Source organism: Lithobates pipiens, unplaced genomic scaffold, assembly GCF_037356315.1.
Source record: "Lithobates pipiens isolate NorthernLeopardFrog02 unplaced genomic scaffold, aLitPip1_a1.2 Scaffold_16, whole genome shotgun sequence".
Taxonomy (NCBI): Eukaryota; Metazoa; Chordata; class Amphibia; order Anura; family Ranidae; genus Lithobates; species Lithobates pipiens.
Window position 1 is genome coordinate 590,821,323 of NW_027507748.1, and position 17,598 is coordinate 590,838,920.

Genomic DNA, 17,598 nt, shown 5'->3' on the forward strand with positions numbered 1-17,598 from the left:
TGAAGTGAAGTAATATCTCATACCATCATTTTTTTTTCTTGCTCTTCATTGAGAGGTGTGTCTAAATTTATCAATCCACTAAACAGCTAAATAAATGTTGTGCTGCCAGGCATGCCAAACTTGCCAAGCCCAGGATTACTGTAAATTGATCTTTTGGTTCCCAAGGCAGCCAAGCCCACTTATTAAAAGATATAAAAGGTGCCAGAAAGACTTTTGGGTTCAGAGGGGCTTAGACTTCTTCCCTCTGCTTTTTTGCTTCTGTGGTTCAATTTGTTAATTTCTTCCATAATCTGCCTCTCTACATTTGCTAAAATGAAGAGGGTCCAGTCAATGGGCAGTAAGTCTGTATCAGGCAGTAGAAACTTTTCATCTGCCTCACTTGGTGCTGGAGGTGGTGGTGGTGGTGTTAGGTCCAGTTTCAGTTCATTCTCTGTGGCTAGAGGTGGTGGTGGTGGTGGTGGTGGTGGTGGTGGTGGTAGTGGCTATGGCTATTCACAATCTGGAGGTGGTGGTGGTGGTGGTATGACTTCCAGAAGCTATTATAACCTTGGAGGGTCTAAGAAAATAGCAATGTTCCATGGTACCCGTGGAAGCAGTGGTGGCTTTGGGTCTGGTGGTGCAGGAGGAGGTGGAGCAGGCTTTGGTGCAGCTTTTGGTGGAGGAGCGGGTGCAGGATTTGGGGGTGGAGCAGGAGCTGGTGGAGGTGGAGGAGGATTTGGTGGACCTGGAGGATTTGGTGGACCTGGAGGATTTGGTGGACCCGGAGGATTTGGTGGACCTGGAGGATATGGGGGAGGAGGCTTTCCTGACAGTGGCCATGATTTTCCTGTGTGCCCACCTGGTGGAATTCAACAAGTTACCATTAACCAGAGTCTTCTAGCACCACTTAACCTGGAAATTGACCCAACTATTCAAAAAGTGAGAACAGAAGAAAGGGAGCAGATCAAGACTCTCAACAACAAGTTTGCATCTTTCATTGATAAGGTAAAAAATATATATGAAACCATTGCTAATTACCCTGATGTATGTTTTAGTTTGTATGACATTGTTACCATTAACTGTATGTTGGAATCTTAGGTCAGGTTTTTGGAGCAGCAAAATCAGGTCCTCAAAACAAAGTGGAGCTTCCTGCAGGAGTATGGCCAAAAAGGGGGCACAAAAAGAAGCAACATTGAGCCCCTTTTTGAGACTTACATCAATAACCTTAAGCGACAACTGGATACAATTAATAATGACAGAAGCCGCCTGGAGTCAGAACTGAGAAACAACCAAGACATGGTAGAAGATTTCAAAAACAAGTATGTTTTCTATTTTAGAACATTGTCTGATTTATCATATTGAAACTATATCATGTTATCTCTCTATAGGGTTGATATACTAAAGACAAATAAACTCTGCAAGGGAATTATCATCAGTGCTTAGTGAATGAGGTGGAGCTCTGCTGACTTCCATCAGCCAACCATGTGCAAGCAAAAATGCTGTTTTTTATTTTATTTTTCCTTGCACATAATTGGATATTCTTTGCATAGTGAAGCTTCACCATATTAGCTAAGCTAAAGGAAAATGAAGAGTGCAATTTACCTTTAGTAAAACAACCCTTTGGAGTTTCTTGAGAACAGGGCTTTAGAATTGTTAAAATAACATATATTGTTTAGGGACTCAGACTATTGTTGATAACTGGTGATAATTCCCATTTTTCTAGGTCTTTGCTTTTCCATTTTTCTAAGGTCTTTGCTTTCCTATTTTTCTAAGGTATTTGCTTTATCTTCAAGGTAACAATTTTCTTTTGTGCAATGGATTTAAAATTCTATGAATTTGGACTGTTACATAAACTATAGCATTATATAATTATATAAGATCAATTTAGAGAATCTCTTTTATAGAATACTAGCTACTGTTTTTATAGTACATAAAGTTCCATATATATGGTTAAAACAGTTAGCTTTTATCCCCCCTCTCCAATGAAGCAATAGCTGTAAAATAACTGTAATAATAGAGCTTATGTATGCATATATAAAAACTTCAGACTGATAGATCGTATGTGCTTTTTTGTGCTTGTACTAGGGCTGATGGAAACACTTATCAGTGATGTCAATGATGCCCTGGAACAATCATATACTAACTGTAGGGGGAGGGGACTCACAAGGGGAGGAGACCGATCGGTGTTTCTCTGTACTCGTAACACACAAACGGTCTCCTCTTCCCTGAGAGGACGTGGATCTGTGTGTGTAACACACAGATCCACATCCCGGCTCTGTATTACCGGCAATGGTGGGTGTCCAGCGGTACATGCACCAGCTTCCGAGTGACGCAGCAGGCAAGCGCATGCCCCCTAGACAGCCGGGAAGCCGAGGACATCATATGACGCCTGCCCAGGATGGGAGATCCCTCCTGAGGGGAAGGAAGGGGTTAATAATTGTACAGATATTTACATGTGCAAAGGCTTGTTGGTTCACACCTTAGGTGGATTTTCTCATTTACATGTATTGTGTTCATGATTGTTAGTTGTCCAGCAGATAGTCTTTGTTTAATATCATGATACAAAAAGCATGCTCATTTAGTAACTAAAATTCAATAAGAAATCATCTTTTATTAATATTATGACCATAGTAGGTTGTTCTCATAAATTGATTTGTGATTGGGGATCAAGTTCCTACCTAGCCTGTAAGAAATGGACTTTATACTTTATAGTAGGATGATTAGGACCTTCACATTTTTAATGTTTGTAAAGCAAATGAGATGAATGTTCACTAGGATGTATCTGATGTGTTAACTACATACAAATTATTTCATGCACTGTACATGTCCTAGAAGTTAAACCCCCATAGTTTTATTAAAAATATTGTTGTAGATTCATGGTAAAGTAAAGTGCAATTAGCAGATATCCATAGCAGTCAGGGAGATCTCTGTTTAATTTAATCAAAACAGATTTCTATATTTAAAAAATGCAATAAAATCTGCACAAACTTATCAGATAAGTCTTGATGTACTTGTAGTAAAACCAGAAGTTATGTCACATTCCATAGTAATAAGTTGCCTTTATTTTGTAAAGAAGCATTGGCTGATAAAGGTTAAAAAGGCCAGATGCAAAGCAATAGGATTTTTGGTCTAGATATTGCGGTTGATTTATTAAAGGCAAAAAGGCTGTTCACTTTGCAAGGGAATTTTCCCTTAGTTCACTGATTGAGGTGAAACTAAGTGAACTTCCATCATCCAACAATGTGTGAGCAAAAATACAGTTTTTTATTATTTTCTTTGTAGGTGATTGGATATTATTTGCAAAGTGAGTTTTAACCACATTCCCTAAGCTTAAGGAAATGGCAGAGTGAAACTTCGCTAGCAACTGTCTATTTTGTCTTTTGTAAATCAACCTCATTATTTCATGTGTTCTACAGTACTGTATAGAAGTTGCAAAACTACCATACTTATTTAAAGGAAAATTCCAAGAATTATCTCTGGAAAGGACAGCAAAAGCTAAGAGCCACTTATCTCCATGCTGTTCTTTCTGAGATACAGCTCCTTGAAAACCAGGACCAGAGTACAAAGGTACAGTTAGCTCAATGCTTGTGGTCCGCGCCTCTCTCTTTATCTGGTGCCCGCTGTTCTCTGAATAGTATTAGGCACTGAAGTAGTTACCCCATAGACTACTACTGTATTACCTATTTCAAGACCAGAAGTAGAAAGCGCACACACTGGAAGCAATGAGCTAATGGTACCACTGCACTCTGGTCCCAGTTTTTGGAGTTGTGGTGGAGCTGTTGTGGCTATGTACTAAAACTGAAGGGTGCAAAATTGGCTGCAGCTCTGCATATAAACCAATCAGCCTCTAGGTTTTATTGCCAAAGTTTAATTGAACAAGCTGAGGTTAGAAGCTGATTGGCTACCATGCATAGCTGCACCAGAATCTGAGTGCACCAATTTTAGTAAATCTCCCTCTCTGTATCTTGAACAGACAGCACTGAGTTAACTTAATCAAACTTTTATACATATCTCCCACTTGCCACTCTCCTTTTCAGATAGAATTCATGCTATCCTTAACTGCTTGTCGCCCCCGCACTGTCAAATGATGACGGGGCGGTGCAGCTCTTGTTCTGGGCTGGGCTGCCCACGGGGGCACGCAGTGCAGCAATCGCAGCAGCGCCATGTTGCTAAGACACGGCGCGATCGCGATCTGTGTAAAAGACCTGCATCCACGACTCTTTAACCATGTGATTGGCTGTGTCCAATCACAGCCTGTCACATGTAAACACGGAGATGCTGGTAATCGGCTCTCCTCGCCTCACACTGACAGAGTGTGAGGAGAGGAGAGACGATCAGTGGCATCTCCTCACAGGGGACAGCTAGGGAAGTAATCCGTGCCCTGATTACAATATAGAAATAAAGTGTAAAAATACAGTGTCCACCAATGCTAGCATACAGTGCCCACCAATGCTAGTCATCAGTGCCTGCCAGTGGCAGCAATCAGTGCCCACACTGCCCGCAAGTGCCACAAATCAGTGCCCATTAGCCATGCCAGTCAGTGCTGGCAATCAGTACCGCCTATCAGTGCTGCCCATCAATGCCCATCAGTGTCGCCCCTCAGTGCCACCCATCAATGCCCATCAGTGCCCATCTATGCCGCCTATCCATGCCCACCAATGCTGCCTATCAGTGCCGCCACTGCTGCCTATCAGTGTCCACCAGTGCCACCTATTAGTGCCCATCAGTGCCACCTAATAGTGCCCATCAGTGCTGCCTATCAGTGCTCATCAGTGCCACAGATCAGTGCCACCTATCAGTGCCCATAAGTTGTGGCATATTAGTGTCTCCTCATCAGTGCCTATAACTGCTGCCTCATCAGTGCCCATACGTACCACCTCATCAATGCCCACCAGTTCAGCCTACCAATGCCCATCGGTGCTGTCTCATCAGTGCACATCAGTAAAGGTGAAAAATTACTTATTTATAAAATTTTATAAATTTATAAAATTTACTGACAGAAAAAAAGTAAAAAAAACATATTTTTTCCCAAAATTTTTGGTCTTTTTTTTTAAATAAAAAACCTAGCAGTGATTAAATACCACCAAAAGAAAACTCTATTTGTGTGAAGAAAATGATCAAAAATTTGTTTGGGTACAGTGTAGCATGACTGCACAATTCTCATTCAAAGTTTGACAACGCTGAAAGCTGAAAAATGGCCTGGGCAGGAAGCTGGTGTTAGTGCCTGGTAGGCAAGTGGTTAAACATGCCTATATATTAGCAACAAATTGGCCACATGTTTGTTGAAGACCATTGATTATTATTGTAGCACTAAGCTTATTTTATAGCAAAGAACAGGCCGGTTCACACTGCAGGCGAGGCGAGGCGACTCCGACTTGCCTCGCCGCGACTTGCCGCGACCTCAGCGGCAACTTGCAGATGACTTCTGTATAGAAGTCAATGCAAGTCGCCCCGAGGTCGCCCAAAAGTAGTACAGGAACCTTTTTTCTGAGTCGGAGCGACTCGAGTCGCTCCTCTCAGAACGGTTCCATTGTACAGAACGGGGGCGACTTGCGAGAGCGAGGCGAGTCGTGTCGCCTCGCATCGCCCGCTGTGTGAACCGGCTCTAATGGTGTTGCACAGAGTTGTGTTTTTGTAAAAGGCACAATTTTTTTACCAGGTTCAAAAATAAGCCCTTAGAAAACATACTTTGCTATTTCAAATTATAAGAGGCAATTCCAGAGCTTTGATCATTCTCATCCAGAGTAGTTTCCTTTCCTATACCTTAATGCCTTTGTGTCTTCTACAGGTCAATGCATTATATTTTGTAGCTTATCAGGCCTTAGCTGTGGTGTCTGCATTCTTTTATTTTTTTCCAAGCTTTTTTTTCTTTATTTTTGCCCAATGACTTGGCCAATAACACACTTCCAGATCTAGGATGATAAAACCCAATCTACTGTATCAAGACAATGGAAACCAGATATAATTAAGAACTCCACCCCTCTCCTCTTCTTTGTAACATACATGGGTGTGGTGCTGTAGCCCTCAGAGATCGCTAAGAGCATTGGGGTTGATTTACTAAAACTGGAGCGTTCAAAATCTGGTGCTGCTCTGCATAGAAACCAATCGGCTTCCAATTTTTTTTTTTTGTCAAAGCTTAATTGAACAAGCTGAAGTTAGAAACTGATTGGCTACCATGCACAGCTGCACCTGATTTTGCATTCTCCAGTTTATTAAATCAACCCCAATGTAACTTATAATAGTCAGCATGGGCAGAGAGCACAGGAAATTATCAGCTCACAAGATTTCTAAGATCAACAGGTAATTTTAGCACTTATCAAACAAATATCGCGGAAAGCTTTCAATGGATTTTTCACCAGGCCAAAAGGGACCAAGTAAGAGAAGTTCACAGTTAGGGTTTACATACCCTTTAACCACTAGAGATCAGTGATATAGCCGAATGACGGCTACAGCGCGGACCTGCTTCGCCGGGACTACGTCAACTGACCTTGTCCCGTGCACGAGCAGCCTGCACGCTCTGTGACCAGCGAGTCTATGAGACTCGCTGGATCACAGATCGGAGTAAGGGGTCGATCCCAACCCCTTACCACGTGATCAGCTGTTAGCCAATGACAGCTGATCATGTGATCACAACAGAGCCCTGATCACTGGCGGCCGTGAGAGGGACATCAGTCCCGATCACGGCGAGCTGGCGCCAGCTCATCAGTGCCCACCTGTCCCCTACCAGTGCCACCTAAGAATAGGCAACAGTGCCACCTATCAGTGCCCACAGTGCCACCCCTCAGTGCCCATAGTGCCACCCATCAGTGGCCATAATGCCACCTATCAGTGCACATAGTGCCACCCATCAGTGCCCACAGTGCCACCTATCAGTGCCCACAATCTGCCTCAACAACAGTGCTGCACTTCAGTGCCACATATCAGTGTCATCTACCAATGCCCATCAGTGCCACCATCAGTGCCCATCAGTGCCACCTATCAGAGCCACCTATCAGTGCCACCTATCAGTGCCCATCAGTCCCATCTATCATGGTACCTATCAGTGCCCATCAGTGCCACCCATCAGTGTCACCCATCAGTGTCATCTTATCTGTGCCCATCTTTGCCCATCAGTGCCGCCGTATCTGTGCCCATCAGTACTGCCTTATCTGTCCCCATCAGTGCCACCTTATCTGTGCCTATCAGTGCCGCCTTAACTGTGCCTATCAGTGCCCATCAGTGCAGCCTATCAGTGCCCACCAGTGCAGCCTATCAATGCCCACCACTGCCGCCTCATCAGCGCATATCAATGAAGGAGAAAAATGACCTGTTTGCAAAATTTTCTAACAAACTATTAAACATGATTTTTTTTTTTGCATCTTTTTTTTTTTGTTTAGCAAAAAATAAAACTCCCAGCTGTAATTAAATACCACCAAAAGAGAGCTCTATTTGTGGAATTTTTTTTTATAAAGATTTCATTTGGGTACAGTGTAGCATGACCGCGTAATTGTCATTCAAAGTGCGTCAGTGCCGAAAGCTGAAAATTGGTCTGAGCAGGAGGGGCGTTTAAGTGCCCAGTAAGCAAGTGGTTAAAGACTTCTGCTGCTTTACAATCTATTTTGTACATTTTAACTATGTTATACTTTCTGATAGGTATGAAGATGAAATAAACAAACGCACAACTGCAGAGAATGAATTTGTGGTATTAAAGAAGGTGAGTAGTAATGCTAAGTTAGTAAAAAGATTATTGAAGAATAATACTGACACTTGTAAATCTTACTTTATGTCATAATAGCAATGTTATATGCCATGAAGATCATGTTGTAGAAACTATCTGTACAATGTCCTAATAAGTTGACTCTTCTCTAGGATGTGGATGGGGCATACATGAACAAAGTGGAATTGGAGTGTAAAGTGGATCAGTTAACCGATGAGATTAACTTCCTGAGAACGCTTTATGAAATGGTATAGTTGTCCAATGTCTCCTATGTACTACCTTGTACTTTATCCATATAGAGTAATATACGCTTCTTTGATATACGTAAATGATATAAAAATCACAGGTAGCTGAACATTTTGTGCAGTGTATCACCTGCATCTTAATCAGCTGAGAGAATGACACACCCAGTTTAGGTATAAACATCTAGTAATTATTACTGTCCTCTAACAGAGCATGTTAAATGTGTGTTTAATAAGATGTAGCTATAAATGAATCATTACAGAGGACTGGTTACGAGTCTGCAAGCTTTTACAAGCTTCATGCACCCATGGCCTCCAGGCAAACAGCTAACTACACAGATAAAAGTCATACAGTAGATGTAAGCTGTTGTACCCACTAAAGGATTTGTCCATTCAGTTATGAGTTTTGCACAGCTTTGCCACACAGGACAGCCTAGTCAGACAGGGCAGGAGACCTGATTATTTTTTTTGCTGTCAGAAAGTAACAATTACCAGTCTTGTTCATCCCCCAGCCTGTCGGTGGACAGGGAAAGGAAAAGCTCATATCTCTGTGTTTCTGCTCTCTCCCCCTATCAGCATGCTCCTGGTTAGCACATAAGCACTACATCACAGCTGATTGGCTACTTGTGCTGTTTCTCTCTCCAGTGTAAGCTACATTTTGGTCTGCAAGAGGCCGATAGCAAGCAAAATCTATTATTGATTGCATTAATGTTTGCTTTTTATATATGCCTGGAGTTCTTCTTGAGAGTTAAACTCCAGGCAGTTAAAACACAGCTAGAATACATATACACTATATTACCAAAAGTATTGGGACACCAGCTTTTACACGCACATGAACATTAATATCATCCTAGTATTAGTCTGTAGGGTTCAATATTGAGTTGGCCCAGTCAAGTTCCTCACACCCCAAACTCGTTCATCCATGTCTTTATAGACCCTGTTTGTGCACTGATGTGCAAGTCATGTTGGAATAGGAAGGGACCATCCCCAAAGCATGAAATTGTCCAAAATGTTCCATTGATGTCAAGGGGCACCATAGAGATGTAATTTCCATTGATGTGAACATAGAGATGTAATTTCCATTGTCGTGCATTGCAGTGTGAGGACAGACGTAGGAGAAATTACACTAGTGCAAATGGGGATTAGTGGGGGAGTGTAACATTTATTGGCCCTGTGGAAATTGCCTCACTTCTACCTTCAGCTTATTCTACCCCTGCTTACAGCTAGTAGACCAAAATGGATCATTTTCTAAATACTGTAGATAATTTAGTGTCCGCATGCCTTTTTAAGATTTTGAGCTGTACTGTATGAACCTGGAGTGTATCAATATTATTCAATATGCCCCCAATATAAGTAAAGTGTTATTCCTGTAACAAAATAGTCCTCCAGCTAAAGGAAAGTGACCTATCGGTACATAAATGTATAGATATAATTCTGCCGCTTGCAGGTTTATATTGTAATCTTCTCTTTGATCTTTTGCTAAAGTTCCATGCATGCTTGTGTATCAATTTCAGGAAATGAATGAACTTCAAGGACAGATTGCAGATACCTCTGTCATCTTGTCTATGGACAATAACAGAAGTCTGGATCTCCAAGGGATCATTAATGAGGTTAAAGGTCAATATGAAGAGATTGCCCAAAGGAGCAAATTTGAGGCTGAAAGTGCTTATGCCATGAAGGTAGGTAAAAAAAACATGAACACCAGAATTACTCTAGGAGCTGCATGAATATCATTTGTACTGACGTCATGTAAGGTCTAATAATTAGTGCTCACAGTGTTCTGTAAAGTTGTGTTTGGTGGACAGATATATTATAGAAAGAGAAAATTCTTCCTCATCCGTGGCTGAATTTCCTTACAGCAGACCAAAAAAAAAAACAAACAAACAAAAAAAAATCATTTTGTATCTACTTGTATTGAGAAAAAAGGGAAGTGTAATGCCCTGTACACACGGTCGGAAATTCCGATGGAAAAGGTCGGATCGGATTATATTGTTGGAAAATCCGATTGTGTGTGGGCTCTATCAGACTTTTTCCGTTGAAATTTCCGATGGAAAAAATTTGAGAGCAGGATCTCAAATTTTCCGACAACAAAATACGATCGGTCTTTTTCCGATCGTTTGTAGAGAATTCCGATCGGACAAAATGCCACACATGCTCAGATCAAATTACGAGACAAAAGCTATTGGCTACTAGCTGCAACGCAGTCCCATTGCAACAAACGAACGTAATCACGTTCTGAACGAACTGATTTTCCGACAACTCTGTCCAACCGTGCATATGCAACACCAGTTTCAGATAAAATCAGTTGGAAAAACCTGCCGCATTTTGTTGTCGGAATGTCCGACCGTGTGGACGGGGGCTTAGAAGTTTAGCACTTGTTAGTGATACTAGCAGAACGACTTTGGGTGTGGAGTAATTATTGTAGGTGGTACATCTGCTCATTTTCCTGTAAGAAAGAAACAAAACTGCTACTAAACTTTTACATTTGATAGGAGCCTCTAGTCATATAACTGGGCTTGAGGAGATGTCTGGAGATGTTAGTTCACAGCATGTATGTCACCAATTTGCATAGTGATTACAAATTTGCGGGAACATTGTCATATACTCTCCATAATAGACCTACAACCAAATCATTTTTCAGGTTGAGGAAGTTGTGTCAAATCTGTCTGCCTTTGTTTATCTCCAATACATGGTGGATTGATTGGACTAGTCGTTTACTCAAGAAAGATAGGGTTGTGTGTGCAGTGGACCTTGCTTGAGAAAAATTGTGTGGCTCCACTGTAACATACTGACCAGTTCCCGCCTGGCCTATAGTCAAAGGACGGCTCATATGATATCCTCTCAATGTGCATCTCGTGTGCCATGCTGCGGCGTGATCTGTTACTGGTGACAGATCATTATACTGGGCTGCTGCCATTACCATGTGACCACTGTGACCCATCATAACAGATCACGACAATTGGAAACAATGAATGGCTTTAATTTATGCCATCCATTGTGTACAGTTTTGTTGCTAGATGTGATTGGTCACAGTGATCACATGGTACAGACAGGGCCAATCACAGCCCATCTGTACCATGTTAATCAGCTGTGGCCAATCACAGCTAATCACAACAATACACACTGAGGCCGCGTACACACGCGGGGACTGTTCGCTCAACTTTGTCCGCTGAACAGTGTTTCGGCGGACAGTCCGCTCGTGTGTGGGCTTCAGCGGACAGTTTCAGCGAACAGTCTGCTGAACAAAGTTTTTCGGAATTTCCGAAAAACTGTCCGCTGAAACTTTGTTTCAGCGGACAGTCCCCTCGTGTGTAGGCTTGTTCGTCAAACTAAGTTCCGCGCATGCTCAGAAAGGATTTACACGCCGAAGGTTGTATTGCAGTGTATAGGACGTCGTATTTTTCATACCGTCGTACGTGCCGTTCACGTCATCGCGCAAGTTTCAGCGGACTGTTCGTTCGTCGTGTGTGGCCAAGTCCGTCCATGCTAATTTTGAGCGGACTGTCCGCTGAAACTGTTTGACGAACAAAGTTGAGCGAACAGTCCCTGCGTGTGTACGCGGCCTGAATGAATCAGTTTCATTCGGTAGAACTGTTTGCTTATGACAGTGAAATCCACTGGTATGAGCAAACAAAATGTGTAAGGCCTCTTACACACTGCAGCTTGAAAAAGCTCAGTACAGCTTTTTTTTAATTTATTTTTTTACTGAGTTAATCTCAGCCCATTAATTGTAATGTGCCTATGCAAACAAACGTGCATTCTTCAGTAAAAAAAAAAAAAAAAGAGAAAAATCTGAACTTTTTGTGAGTAATTTACACCTCATGCGCGATTGCATGCAAAAAATGTGTGCAAATTCCTATTTACATATTGCGAATAACATCGAGCGAGAATAAATTTTCGCTCACGTGCACAAATTTGCTTGAAATTGCGTGAACGCATGTGCGTGAAAATGCGCACAAATACATACAAGATATCAAGTCTGAAAAAAGTAGATGCTCAAACAGGAGTATCGTGTGCAAGAGGCCTAAAAAAAACTCCTGATCACTTCCGCAGAGTACTACAGTGCTACTATGGCCACTGTGTGTTAAAAAAATTATAAATAAAAAATAAAAAAATTAACCTCCCTGGCGGTACGATTATTTTGGATTTTAGGTGCTAAAAGCGGTACCATTATTTTGCATGAAAATTTGGCGTTTTATATTGTAGTCCTGTAATTCTTAGGAATAACTCTTAAATCTGTCCAAACCAGAGTCTAGCAGACATCCCGGGTATGATAAAGTTTCATAAATTATAATATAATAAATAACTATAAATAATTGTACCAAATAATAATATAACAATAATAAAAATTATTCAATAATGTAATCAAATCAAAAACACTGAAATTTGCTCAGTTGCAGAATTGTCACTGTCATTACTTTTCAGTATTTGATGACGGATCTCCCCACAAATCGCTATCGCTCAATTCTGCGAGTGATTCCAATTTATTATCGCTGTTTTCTAGCTGGTCTAAAACCATTTTTGATGTAAAATGACAGTTTGGTTGCTATGGACAATCTCCAGTTTCTAGGCATAAAGAACAGTTTTTATTATATAAAACTGCATGCAGAGCACTGGACAGACCACTAGGGACAAAGGGGATGTGAAATATTTACATACAGCAATGTAATCTGTAAGATTACATTATACTGTATGTATACTGTCTGTTTCACTTTTTTGAATTTGGCGCGGATCTCAGTCTCCGTGCGTCGCAACGCTCGCAGGGAACGGAGATCGGCGATGTGATAGATCGAGCGAGGCACGGCTCGCTCGTACAACGGGGAGACAACGCTGGATCCGAGGGAGAAGGTAAGTAAACCTCCTACTGGATCCAGCAATGCGGTCCCGAGTCTGGCTCGGGGTTACCGCTCTTGGTATAAAAATTCCACCCCGAGCCAGACTCGGGAATACCATCAGGGGGGTTAATAAAGAAAAATAAAAAAATAATTATTTATTACTGATCACCGTCACACCAGTTATACGATGACACTGTACAGCACTAGTGACAGTATGTATAAAAACACATTTTTTAAAATTTCTTGAATTTCCAAAAAAACTGACTAAAAATTACAGCTTTAAAAAACTCACCATGCCTCTTGCTAAATACCTTGGAATGTCTGCTTTCCAAAAAGGGGTAATTTTAGCAGGGCTTTTTTCTCACAAAATAGGTGCAGGAACTCAACCACGACTACTCAAACCCCCCCCACACACACACACACACTCACCCACCCTCTAAACTGCATCAAACAGTGGGTGTGGTCAAATTTCACCACTAACAGTGGGAGTGCCTTAAAGAGGCATTAAATACCAGGAGTGCATCATGTACAGTGTAAGAGTGCAGCATTCTGGGAGACGGGGGAGGGGTTCCTGCAGGGTTCAGGAGTGCACTATTTTCAGAGTTTGGGGGTGCTTTACCTACATAGTGCCGAGTTCAGGGGTGTGCTGCATATAGAGTGCCAAGTTAGGGGTGCGCGGCATATAGAGTGCCTTCAGGGTTGTGCTGCATATAGAGTGCCGAGTTCAGCCTTCTTCCACAACTGCTCACCTCTACATCTCCCATCCACATCTCACTTTCACCTCTCTTCAGCTCTGACCTCTGCATGCAACCTCCCCTCCTTCTTAAAAGCTCCACCATCTTCCACATGTCTTATTTTTGTTGGTGTATTAAACTGAAGCACCCAGCTGGCTCTAGCACCTCCCCGCACACTGTAGGTGGCACCTCCTCCCTCTCTTTCAGATCATCTAGTGGGGGTGTCAGCATCCACAATGGACCCCCATCATATGCATCTCCCTTGATCCCATGCTGCACTCTGCAGATCTATTGGAGTCAAGCTACCACTGGTAAACACAGAAGCCGGACTTCTGTGTTTACATGTGATAGTGGTGAGCAGGGAGCAGAGGGCCTGAGCCAGAGGTAGTGGAACTGAGTTCCACCAAGTTCCAGCTGAAACAAAGCCCTGCATTTGAAGGATATTTGTACTGTCCTGTCCGTTTTCAGGCCTCAAGAAATGAGAGGCTGTCAGTATATCAGGATTTATACATTTTCAGATATATACCATAGTTTGTGAACTTTCCTACAGATTAAATAATGTACACATATTTGGGTTATTTTCTCCAAAGAAATGCAGCAGAATACAGTTTGACCTAAATTTATGAAGAAATATTAATTTGTAAAATGTTCTAACAGAAATGTATGTGAAGAAAAAGAAACAATAACAATTTTATATAGGTAGAGTGTTACTTGATCGAGTAATTGTTATTCAAAATGCAACAGCACTGAAAGCTCAAAATTTGGCTGGGCAGGAAGGGGGTAAAAGTACATGGTATTGGAGTGGTTAAATTTCACTTTACAGTGTGGGAGAATATAAGGGGGGATTGATTGACTTAATAATGGGTAGAACATGTTATTTGAAGTGATTTTGTCTTGGGCACTTTCACAAATTATGTTTATTTTTGTAGGCATTGTTACTGTTATATGTGTGTCGTATCTAACCATATTTTCCACATGTTTTTGTTCAGTTCCAGCAGCTAAAAGACACTGCAGGACAACATGGCAGTAACCTAAAATCCAGTAAGACAGAGATAGCTGAGTTGACCCGAGCAATCCAGAGACTAAAAGCTGAAATTGAAAACGTGAAGAAACAGGTGAGCTATCACATAAATTACTTTGGTGAACTATTCACAAATCAGTCACTCAGAATAGCTTACCCATCATGCTATACTTTATAATTGATTCATCACTTTGCTTTTGCTAGTGTGCCAATCTGCAGACAAGTATCTCAGAAGCTGAAGAGCGAGGAGAGCATGCTGTAGCAGATGCCCAAAAGAAACTTGATGAGCTCAATGCTGCACTCAAAAAGGCAAAGGAAGACCTGGCAAAGCAGCTGCGTGATTACCAAGAACTGATGAATGTGAAGTTGGCCCTGGATGTTGAGATCGCCACCTACAGAACATTGCTGGAAGGAGAGGAGTGCAGGTGAGTTCTAGTTAAAGTGGAAGTAAAACCTTCTATCATTTTCAGTGAAGGAAGCCGCCATCTTGGCCTCTAATGATTCTTCAACTGCCATAATGCCACACATGTAATCAGTTATGAAACCAGACATTGGATGGTTTGAAAGTTTGGTTGAGAGCACAACCAATGTGAAAGTTAGCATTTCCGGCATGCCGGGAATGTAAGTGTTTTTTGAAACTGGGTTTACTCCCGCTTTAGAAACCCTCAAAGGGATGACACAAATTGGAGAATTACCCTCTGCAGCAGCATTAGTTGTAACAGAAATACGGGCTATTGAATATTTTTTGATGTCCCCCCACCTAATTAGGCATTGCTACCAGTACTAAAACTGTGTAGGTTTGATCAGCTAGCGATTTATGATAATGTTATGGTCGTAGTCTTTACTTACACTCCAAAACAAAAATAAACTTTTAGAAATGAAAACAAAAACAAAAAACATTTTGTGTCTTTAAGATGGTCTATATTTTTAGAATCTATAATGTTTTGGAGTTATATATATTGTGTTCCGATTTCATAACTACTTATAACTAAATTCTTGTCCCTGTTAAATTACAGAATGTCTGGAGAAATTGTGAATCCTATTAATATTTGTAAGTATACAGAAATTGATTTGTAAATGTTTTGTTAAAGAGCAGTGCTTAATATCCCCTAAAATGCTAATACCTCTCTCTACAGCTGTAGTAAGTGGCTCCACTTCATACAATATTGGAGGAGGAGGAGGAGGAATGGCCATGGGAGGTGGCGGTGGCGGTGGAGGTGGATATGGAGCTGCTGGTGGAGGCGGATTTGGATCTGTTGGTGGAGGCGGATATGGATCTGGTGGTGGAGGCGGATATGGATCTGGTGGTGGAGGAGGCTATGGATCTGGCGGTGGAGCTGGAGGTTCAGGATATGGAGCTGGAGGATATGGAGCAGGAGGAGGAGGATATGGAGCAGGAGGTGGTGGATATGGAGGAGGTGCTTCAATGAATTTTGGAAGCAGTGGAGGAGACTACAGTGGTGGAGGTGGCAGTTTCAGCTCTGGAAGTAGACAAGGCATGACCATCATCTCAAAAACATCTACTGCATCTTCAAGCAGAACAGCATACTAAACACAGCTTAAGCTAAATATCTTCCACACATGTTTCTTTCCTATCTGCTAAAATAGCGACTTATTCCATAATTCACCACCCTCAAACCACAGATCTACACAATTATATATGGTAACAGCAATAAACCTTTCAAAAATGGTTTCCAGGTTCCAGCTTCCATTATGTTAAGCTGAAGTTGAATTTCATACTTTATCTGTCCCGACACTGAATAAAGTTCTTACATTATATTGGAACTGTGTAACCCTTCTCCCATCATCAGTGTATCTGAACACCTGTCAGGGTTCTTATGATAAAGTCTTATGAACATATAGACATTCACACAAAGAAGAACAGCTGGACCCCCATGTGCATATTCTGCCCATAGGAAGGGAGTGATGAAAAATACCAAAGATGTCACCCTACCACATATTTTTGTAGAAGAATTCAAGTTATTACTAGATGCCTACAATACTTCCATATAGCTCCAGAGCAAAAACAGGTATTGTGTGAAAGTGTATCCTCCCTGCCCAGTCTGGTATAACAGGTGAAAGAGACAAAAATATCACACGTCCTTCAAAATGAACTCATGTAGTCAGGGGATAATGACCAAATTTCATAATACCATAGAGTTAAAATGAATAAACCAAATATTTTTTGTTATCTTTATAACCTGCAAAGGTGCATCCACATTAGCAAAAAACAGATAACAGTTGTTTGGAGTCCTTAAGTCATGGAAATCATACCACTGATGCATGAATAATAACAATTCCCTATGTTCCAGTATACGTAACATTACATTAATATGGGAATTTGTATTTTAGCAATGAAAACTACATGTACTTTTCTCTGAATTGCTCACATTATGTCTATGCTGTACATTTCCATTTCTCTAGCACGTTTTGTAAATCTAGAGCTAGCCATGAATATTCATAGATAATTGGCCCCATTCTGAATGGTAAAGACCATGAATTAATATTGAATGTTTTTCTACATGTGTATAGTGAACATTCTGCTTATATCACCGTACCATTTTTAAGAAAAATATGCGCAGTCTGTAAAAAAAATGTTATTCCCTTTGGACGTTGTTTAAACTTCTGAACCGTCTGTGCTGTTGTCTAATAAACTGCATTATTAACTCAAATTCAGTATGATTTGATTATTCGTTTTTTTTTCACCTTATATATTTATATTTCTGGTCAATAATAATACAAATGCAACATGTGTGTTACCTAGGTTATATAGACCGTGATCGAGATGGGGTTAGGGCAGATGATAAAAAAAATGGAATAATAATATCAAATTGTTTAATGGGGCTCAAGCTCAGCTTTAATTTCCAAATATAGTTACATAAAATGCACTAAAGATTCATCTTGTTATTGTAACTTCAAACCTGGAGAAGGCATGGCTCTGGGAGGCAAAATGTCAAATGATATGTTACTTTAGTGCATTTTATTTCTGTATAAGTGTGATTTTAACATAAAACACATTTTTCATTACTTTAAATGTTCTAGGGTAGGCAACCTCGGCCCTCTAGCTGTGGAGAAACTTAAAGTCTCCTGA

At 41.1% G+C, this 17,598-nt stretch overlaps 1 protein-coding gene across 1 annotated transcript; it reads left to right on the forward strand.

The window, feature by feature from the left end:
* The first annotated feature begins 210 nt into the window (after window positions 1-210).
* LOC143983811 (keratin, type II cytoskeletal cochleal-like) lies at window positions 211-17,179 on the forward strand. The gene is made up of 9 exons (XM_077483908.1): window positions 211-984; window positions 1,078-1,298; window positions 7,612-7,672; window positions 7,828-7,923; window positions 9,432-9,596; window positions 14,476-14,601; window positions 14,712-14,932; window positions 15,524-15,558; window positions 15,644-17,179. The coding sequence occupies exons 1-9, from the start codon at window positions 313-315 to the stop codon at window positions 16,057-16,059; spliced, it is 2,013 nt and encodes a 670-aa protein (XP_077340034.1). The 5' UTR covers window positions 211-312; the 3' UTR covers window positions 16,060-17,179.
* Window positions 17,180-17,598: the final 419 nt, after the last annotated feature.